Genomic DNA, 9,345 nt, shown 5'->3' on the forward strand with positions numbered 1-9,345 from the left:
CCACAAAACTGATAAGCCATTTGATGTGGCTCCATATGAAAGACAGACCGACCATTTTATGCCCCACATTATCATTCTCATTAGGTTTATGGGATAGATTACAAAAACCTTTTACCTTCCGCTCACCTCATGCTCCCTTAGCCCCATTAACGGGCAACCCAGAATTCACCCTGGGTCTTAATCCTCAAAGATTATTATGGTGGACCAATAAGGGCTTGATTCGTATAGCCGACTTATGTGACCATAGAGGTATACTATCAAAGCAATTCCTTATAGAAAAATACCAATTACCTAACACAGAACTCTATCACTACCTCCAGATAGTACATTTCCTGACAACTCTACAGCGCAAAGCTGACATTATGACATTCACTCCAATGGAATATTTATGCAGGTCCTTCGATAAACATAAAGGTCACATATCTAACATTTATGGTATTTTTTCCTCTAAGTCAGAAAAATTATTTTACATGCAAAAGTGGGAACAAGATATAGAGGAAACGATGGAAATGGACACGTGGTTTAATACAGCTCAATTAGCCTCAAAAGGTTATATAAATACCTCCCTAATAGAGGCGAATTATAAAGTCTTATTACGGTGGTATATGGTCCCGGCGAGAATCGCTACATACATTCCCGGCGCATCCCCATTGTGCTTTAGGGGGTGTGGAGGGGAGGGCACGATCTATCATACTTGGTGGTCCTGTCCTAAGGTTAGAAGGTATTGGATACGCATCTACAATTTTATCTACTCATTGACCCAAGTTAACCTAACCAAATCCCCACAACAGGCTCTACTGGGATGCCCAGTGGAAGGTGTGCCTCGATACACGAAAAAACTCATATCCTTTGTCTTCACAGCAGCTAGAATTGCGATTGCTAGATCCTGGAGAAAACCTCTGATCCCATTTGAACTGGTAAAAGCTAAACTGACATGGATCATGATTAATGAACGCCTGTCGGCGATTCTATCGGATAAACAACGGGTTTTCGACAGGATTTGGGAACCATGGTTGACATACCTATCTGTGGGCTTCGATAATTAATGGATCTAAGAAAAGTTTCCCAGGGGTGCACTCAACCCCAACCCTTCCCCCTATCTCTTCTTTTCTTCTTTTTCTGCTCCCTTGCTCCTTAACTTTCCCTCTCTCCACATTTATTAGTTTACGTAGGTTCTCCTGTCTGGTGTTGTTGCCCTCGCAACATTAGCAAAGAATCAAGAAGCGATAGTAGCATTGCTGCTTGTAAGTGGGGGGGGGTTGGGGGGTCGGGAGCCTCTCGTCCGCAAAGTTGATCCCATGCGGGGTGGACGGGCGGGCTCCTGGCGCCACAGCCTCTCTACAAAGAATACATAAGTGATAAGGTAACGATTCTAAGGCACTAAAATATAAGGACAGACAGATGTAGAACTGATATGCTCACCAGTAAAAATGTTACATTTTGCTATATGTACTGTGTGTAGGCCATGTTGGCCGAGCTCTGTTCTTCTAATCTTTTCTACATTGTTGTTTATATTTGAGAAATATGTATTGTATATTTTTCAAACACTATATTCAATAAAAATATTGGAAAGAAAAGAGGATTATTGCAAACAATGAAAAATCCTTTCTAGTTAGCACCTGTCTTTATAACTGCTGCTTATGTCTTCTGTCTTTAGGGAGCAATGGTCCTCAAAAATTCTGCATTGAGAAGGTCGGGAAAGAAAATTGGCTGCCCAGGAGTCACACATGGTAAATACCAAAGGAGTGTACCAGTCTAAAAGGTTTTTAAAGTGCACCTGTTTATTGAATAACTGTGGGCTACCTTTTGCTGGCTTCTTTGCAAAAATGCTAGTTTTTGCTCAAAGAGAATACGTTTTTGTTGATTGTAATCCTGTGCAGGGGGCATGCTGGACCATTGCAGATGTGACTCTTTGCAAGAGTAGCAGTCTAGATCTCCAGCGTGCTGCGTGCATGGGGAATTTTAGCAAAGGCTGCAGCACCCTAACACAAGAAAATAGACTGATCACAGTAATAAAAAAGCAAGGTTCAATTTAAAAAAAAAGACTTTAGTCATCCTTTATTTTCATAGAGATCTTTTATTGAATGGGGTCACAACCTAATTCTTGTGTCTCCCTTTTTTTTTTTTTTTTCCCAGTTTTAACCGCCTGGACCTCCCACCTTACAAAAGCTTTGAGCAGTTGAAAGAGAAGCTACTGTTTGCAATAGAGGAGACGGAAGGATTTGGACAGGAATAAGAAGCCCTCCGCATATCCTCCAGGCACAATGCTGCAAGTGTGAACACTGCTGATTCCCGTCCCTGGCCTCTTTCCACCTGTTCAAGCCGATCAAGCATAATTTTTTTTTTTTTAATCTGTTTCAATTACACATCTTCCCAAACATCTCCTTTCCAGTGTAAACTTCACACACTTCTCATACCGTGAAATATGACCTGTCCATCTGAACAGACAATTGCACCAAGGTGTAGATGTAGCAGAGTTTTAATCGGTTTTCCAGCCATGCCACGATTTCCTCCTGTGGAAAAAGCTATTTTCATATTTACAATGTTGCGCCACAGGACACTCACAGCCCATTGAGCTGTATATAGCCATATTTATTATGCACTATGGGAAGGTGTCCTGTGGTGTAATATGAGACAGCGAATCATACCAAAAGCAGCACAGATCTCCCCTGGTAACTAGGAAGTTGTCTTCACATCTACAGAAGTGTGCAATTCCACCCTCTAGATTGTACAACAGGTCAGCAAGATGGTGCTTCCTGTGAGTCAGTTAGAGCTGACCGTAATCAGTGCAACATAAAAATGTACCTTTTCCCAATCTGTGGTATAGGAAAATGGCAGTCAATATTATGAAACATTTGTACTGTGAAGTAAATGATATAACAAAACCTAAGACAAACCGGTTTTATTTAGAAGGCACAGTGGCCTTTGATGATCTGAAAATAATTGTTCTCTCTAATCATGGTTCTATTGTTGTCCCCATGAAGAAGTGTTCCATCATGAAGAAAGAGATTCAGCTTATAGGCTCACTTCATGAAGCTTTAAAACCATGTGGACTGTAATTTTGAAATCTCATTGGATTCGGCTGAAAATCACTGTTGCTTTTTGAAAATAGGATCCTTCTCCTGGTGTTTTAGCTGTGTGAATGTTGCATATTGTGTCTTGATTATTTCTCTAGAAGGATTCAACACTGACTTCTGACATGCTGACCTGTACATGAACTGTGAGACTGCTTAAAGGGAGCATGTCAGAATATAAATATAGGAGCTGCCGTTGCTGGGGTGGTCATTCTCATCTTTGCTGGCCTGGAAAAATAGGGGCAATATATTCAAAACGCCTTAGCTGTATGCTTATTCTGGGCAAGTGACTCCATAAAAAGATTGTGTGCACTTGTTTTAAACCTTTAAAAGTTAAAGCTCTGCCTTTAAAGCAGACAAGGAAAATGTCTGATATTACCTGTATGAACCAGAAAAAAATCACTTAGAGCCCTTGCACACTGGGTCGGTTTGCAGGCGCTATTGCGCTAATAATAGCGCCTGCAAACCGCCCCGAAAGTGCCACTACTTTCATTCCAGTGTGCAAGCCCCGAGGGCTTGCACACTGGAGCGATGCGCTGGCAGGATGGTAAAAAAAGTCCTGCTAGCAGCATCTTCGGAGCGGTGAAGGAGCGGTGTGTATACCGCTCCTGCCCATTGAAATCAATGGGACGGCGCGGCTATACCGCCGGCAAAGCGCCTCTGCAGAGGCGCTTTGCGGTGGTATTTAACCCTTTCTCGGCCGCTAGCGGGGGGTAAAACCGCCCCGCTAGCGGCCGCATACCGACAGTAAAACGCCGCTAATAATAGCGGCGTTTTACTGCCGACGCCGCCCCCCCCCCAGTGTGCAAGGGTTCTTAGTGCTCTGGATTGAGACAATCATACACTAGAGAGGTACAGTATATGCTTTGTTTATATTTCATGTCTGAGGTTTACAAACACTTTAAACATAGTCCAGTGGCAGTTGACAGAGCTTAGCTGAGAATTCAGGGGAACGCAGGCTGTATTAATAAAGTGGAACGAAATCGGAGAGGGGCACAGCAGAAGCTTTTCTAATAAAAGTATTACCAGTGTGTACTGTTAGGCAGGACTCTCTTTCAGAAGTTTGGAGTTAAAAGTGGTTATAAAGGCAGAAGGTTTTTTTACCTTAATGCATTCTCTACATTAAGGTAAAAAACCTTTTGCATGCAGCTCTCCCCCAGTCCCCCTAAATACTTACCTGAGCCTGATCTTGGTCCAGTGATGTGCACGAGAGCAGAGGCTCTCTCAGTTCTCTCTATCCTCATTGGCTCAAACACAGATAATAAGAGCAGGGCCGAGCCACGCACTTTTGTCTTATGGACACACAAAGCTGGCTCGGGAGCCAGCATGCATGAGTGCCCCCATAGCAAGTGACTTGATGCATGTGAGAGGCACCAGAATTGCCGGCAGGGAACCCGGGCAAAGGAGGATCAGGGCTGCTCTGTGCAAAACCATTGCACAGAGCAGGTAAGTATAACATGTTTTGTTACTTAAAAAAAAAAAACTGTAAATCTGCCTTTACAATCACTTTAAAGTTGCTTCCCCTTCTGCTCTTCAGCTATGGGTGATCCTCGATGATGCAGAGAGCAGCACTGATGTTATCAAATCATGATGTTCTTTGCATCATTGTATGTGAGCGCAGAGTACTCTGGTGGGTCCCTGTGCTTGGGCGTCACCCAGAAGACGAAGGACATCTAGTGGCAGCAATTAATTTCTGCAGGAAACAGCTGTTTTGGGACTATTTAATAAAGAGAAGAAAATTGCCTAGATCTGGGGTTCAGTTTGTAAAGGAAGGATGAGATGACAGCTTGCTGAGCTTGCATCCTCAAACCAAGTCAGCAATGGTAGCTCTACTCTAACCAAAATTTTAAAATAATTTAATCTAATATAAAGGCTAAAATTCTACTTTAAACGGCCCCTGTGATGAGCCATAATTAATCTTGAAGAACTGCTTGTGAAGCGTATCTCTTATTAACCTGAAGCTTTCAAATTACCAAAAGTTGACAGCGCGCTGAAAGATATTTTTTTTTTTTTTTTCGACCATGCTAGAAAACACCATTGCACAGAACACTTGTTTGTAACAATTTAAGCCCAAAATGAAACTTCATTTTAAATTGGCTAAATAAATTCCAGGTTCATCAAACAAGGTGTTCAGTGTCTTAAAGTTTGTTTTCTTTCTAAAGCAGACACACTCGGAGTAGAAAACCATGTTCCCTGCCAGCAGCTGCAGAGGGAGGACCCTTGCTCTCTGTGTGAAATCAGTGGTTCCAATGCAGAGGTTGGATATTCCCCTGAGTCAGACTTGGGGTCCTTTCACATGGGGCGGACTTCGCCTTTGATCCACTTGCTCAGCAGGGAATCTGTCTGCTGATTTCCGCTGAGCAGGCAGATGACAGGTCTGTTTCCGTTCTACTTGTACAGAGCAGACACAACCAGCTCTTCTCTATGGGCAGTTGCATGTAAACAGACTGACCTGACTGCCATCTGATCTGGTGGATGTTTTTAGTGGCTTGGATTGGATGTAGGCAGGTGTAAACATACGTCTCTTTTACACCCACTGCTCCATAATGGAGAATGCAGGTTCCAATTGGGTTGACCTGAAAGGCGGGCCTGTTCATGTGAAAGGGGTCTTATAGCTCTACCATTAGCAAAGCTCATGCTCCCTGCGGCTCTGATTCTTCGTGGAGCTAGTTGGACCTCTGCAGAGAGATCACCGCTCCCCCACAAAGAGCAAGGACCCCACTTTACAGCAGCTGGCAGGGGAAAGGCTTTATTACACAGGCCAGCCTGATTTATGAGGAAAGCAGACTGTGTAAGCTTAGTTGGAACAAATGGAATATTTTTTAGGTAATTAAAACTGAAAGTTTAATTGGGCTTTACTTTGCTAAACCACTGAGATTCTCATACTACACTAGAGGCTTTGCCATATCAGCTCATTTAAAGCCAGCATGAGTAAAGGAAATCTATCAAACAATATTTCTTAAATTGTAATAACTTTGCACATTTGCATTTAAAATAATCTGTCCATATGGTTTCTTTCTTCTTCTCTATGTATAGAAGAAATATGATGATTAGTTTACTGTTACATTGAAATCCATTTTTACGTTTGTTAGAAATTGTTAATCTATTATGTGAATAAGTGTGTGCTTTCTATTTTAGAGGACCATTTTTAATGACTGCTGGTTTAAAACATTACTCAAGCTTTAGGTGTCACGTCCCATGGTCTGTCCCTAGGCGTGTCCTGTGTATTCTTGCTTTACATTCATCGCCTGTATTCTGTGCATGCTGACAAAGCATGCATGTGACTTTGTGTTGTCAGTGTAACATAGCTGAATTTACAATCTCTCCTTTTTATCATGCATGGTCCACCTTAATGGCTGGCGTTATAGCAAATCCATATAGCTTTACCACACGTTACAATCTAACTCCTAAGATCTACCAACAGCTATTTAGTGCAACAGCATGTCTGATTGACTGGATAGTTTAGTTAAGCCTAGTACACAATGGCCGAATGTCAAGCGGCATCGGTCGGTTCGATAGAAACCGGCCGACATTTGGCTGGCTTCTGTCAATGGGGCATGACCGAGAAAGGTCTGCCGATTGGCTCCTGGTCAGCGCTCTCAGCCAATGTCTGAGTGTTCTGGTGGGGGGGATGTCCCCCTTTCAGAACACAATAGCACAGCAGAGGAGATCGCTGTGCTAACATTACATGATTAGTAAAGCAGCTCCTCTGGAGCTGTCTCCTTTTTTTTTTTTTTTTTTGTTCAGCCCTGCTGGTTTAAGTAAAAAATAAAAATGAATAGTGTGTGCTAGGTTTTAGTTTCTCATATTACCTAGTAGGGGAGCTGTACAGATGAGGGACTGCAAGGCATTATCTCTGGATTACGCATTAAAACCAGTGAATTTCCGATGCAAGCAAAGTGGCCAAGAAGGAGCTGCTTGGTAATCCAGGCTAAGAATCCATTTCCACTCCTTACCCAATGAAGAGAATTCTTTAGTGATGGAAGAGGAAAACTTCTTAGATATACGGATGCCTTCAGTGCCTCTTTGTCCCATTTGCCCTCAGTTGCGTCTGTCTTGGTTCAGACGTAACTGAGCTGGTAAAGAACTTTTAAAGTGGCTGTAAACCCTTACATATACCCAGTGAAGTGACTGTCCTCAGGTGATACACAGAGATGAAACAAATTCTCCTACATAAGTTATTTGCAATCTTTTCTCTACATCCATTATAAGTCCAGAATTTATAAAGTTTGTCTGAGCTGTCGGTAAAAAAAATGGGGCAGAGAGTTAAAACTACACTTGGAAGCTGATTGGAGGGAAGGGACACCTCCCTTGACAAGGCACCCAGGAACAGAGCTGAGGCTGTCAATCAGCTGGAGCTCCCTCCCCTGTCACCATTTTTCTCTTGGTGTCAGGAAAACTTGTCAGAAGTGAGTCATGCTGATAGCACAGGAACGAAGCAGCAGAGAGAAATGACACTTGTTACTCTTAATTGAGACAAGCACACACTATAGAGGGATATGCTTTGTTCATATTTCATGTCTGAGGTTTACAACCACTTTAAGTCCTATGAAGATTGCACCTGCCAGTTTGTTTGTTTTTTTTTTTGTTTTGTTTTTTTTTTTCTTTGGATCGACCTCAGGAAGAAGACAGTAGGACAAGTTCCTTGCTGACTTCAGGTCTGGACTGACAAACTTGTGGCTTGAGCACTAGTGTGTTTGACAGCATTTATGGCTTGTGTGAGCTCCATAGTGTCAAAGAAGCCCTTTTTCTAATTAAATATCCTATTTATTATATGCACCTTCTGCACTTTTTCCCCAGGTGAAATACTGTGCTGTTTCCACATTATTGCATCGTATTTACCTATGTTTAGCATAATGTGCACAATTTTTTTACTTTATGCAGTGCTACTATTTATGCTGCTCTTCACACTGGCAGGTGCTCATCCCATAGGATTACTCTTTTAGGACACAGACATACTGTAGTTGTTGAGTCACATGACCTCTAAACACAAGCATGAGTTAAGCACAATAGAACAGACCTAAACAGCATGTCGGTGCATGTCTGAGCCAATCAGAACACTCCATTCCCACACCATACCTGTATCTCTAAACCCGCCATTAGCCCGTGTAACTGTTTTTTGTGTTTTGTTTTTTTTTTTTTTTTTGTCTTTTGTTTTTTCCAGGGGTTTTTTGTTTTTTTTCTTTTTTTTTTGTGTGCATCTTGTTACCCTAACCTTTTAAACTCGCCCACTAATTGTCTGATTTAAGCTGCATCTAACCAATTTTACCAAATGATGTGAAAAACAATTGTGTAAATATTAAGCAGGGCTTTGCATCCATGTCCTTTTCTTCCACTCAGCTCTAGGTCTTTAACCTCTTTTAAGTTTTAAGGTGCATATCTTATAACGGAGAATGGGGGGTTCTATGATAAACTTCTAACTTGTAAATCATTTGCAGATAATATACAGAGGCTCTCCACCCTATATTTTTAACACAAAGCTATAATTAATATGGACATCTCCCTAGTTCTATAGGGTAGGCTCCTACACTATTTTTATGACTGATGACCTAGGAAGACATAATTGCTTGTAAATATATAAATATAAATATATATTTGGGTGGGTTTTTTTGCCCCAGAAAGGGGCGGGGTGGGAGATGGACTTTTTTTAACCCCTTAATTGCAAGATTCCTTCTTGTAGGTGAGGTGTTGATTCCTGTCAGTAGACTTTTAATTGGATCCCTCTCCCTGCTCCCCTTTCTTGTATCAAATACTGTCTGATTAAGGAAAACAAAAATCTGTTGGAAAAAAAAAATATACCAATGTAAAAAAATAAAAATAATAAAAAGATTTTTGCTCAGTTTCACTGTGTTATAGTCTTTGTTTTACCTTGTGTTTTTTACTTTGTGAACAGGTATACAGCCATGGCCAAAAGTTTTGAGAATGACACAAATTAATTTTCACAAAGTTTGCTGCTTCAGTGTTTTTAAATCTTTTTGTCAGATGTTACTATGATATACTGAAGTATAATTACAAGCATTTCATTTGTGTCAAAGACTTTTATTGACTATTACATTAAGTTTATATTGAGTCAATATTTGCAGTGTTGGCCCTTCTTTTTCAAGACCTCTGCAGTTCGCCCTGGCATGCTGTCAATCAACTTCTGGGCCACATCCTGACTGATGGCAGCTCATTCTTGCATGATCGATGCTTGGAGCTTGTCAGAATTTGTGGTGTTTTTTTTTTTTTTAATGTTCACCCGCCTCTTTATTGACCACAAGTTCTCAATGGG

At 41.4% G+C, this 9,345-nt stretch overlaps 1 protein-coding gene across 2 annotated transcripts in view; it reads left to right on the plus strand.

Annotated features, from left to right (window-relative positions):
• The window catches only part of ITCH (itchy E3 ubiquitin protein ligase), a 141,848-nt gene extending 132,932 nt beyond the window's left edge, over positions 1–8,916 (plus strand). For both annotated transcript variants that reach the window (XM_073606367.1, XM_073606368.1), the window contains exons 23-24: positions 1,658–1,730; positions 2,137–8,916. In XM_073606367.1, the coding sequence (XP_073462468.1) occupies positions 1,658–1,730; positions 2,137–2,236 (173 nt within the window). In that variant the 3' untranslated portion in view covers positions 2,237–8,916. The remainder of the gene's footprint in view (positions 1–1,657; positions 1,731–2,136) is intronic.
• Positions 8,917–9,345: the final 429 nt, after the last annotated feature.

Source organism: Aquarana catesbeiana, linkage group LG12, assembly GCF_042186555.1.
Source record: "Aquarana catesbeiana isolate 2022-GZ linkage group LG12, ASM4218655v1, whole genome shotgun sequence".
NCBI classification, from domain to species: domain Eukaryota; kingdom Metazoa; phylum Chordata; class Amphibia; order Anura; family Ranidae; genus Aquarana; species Aquarana catesbeiana.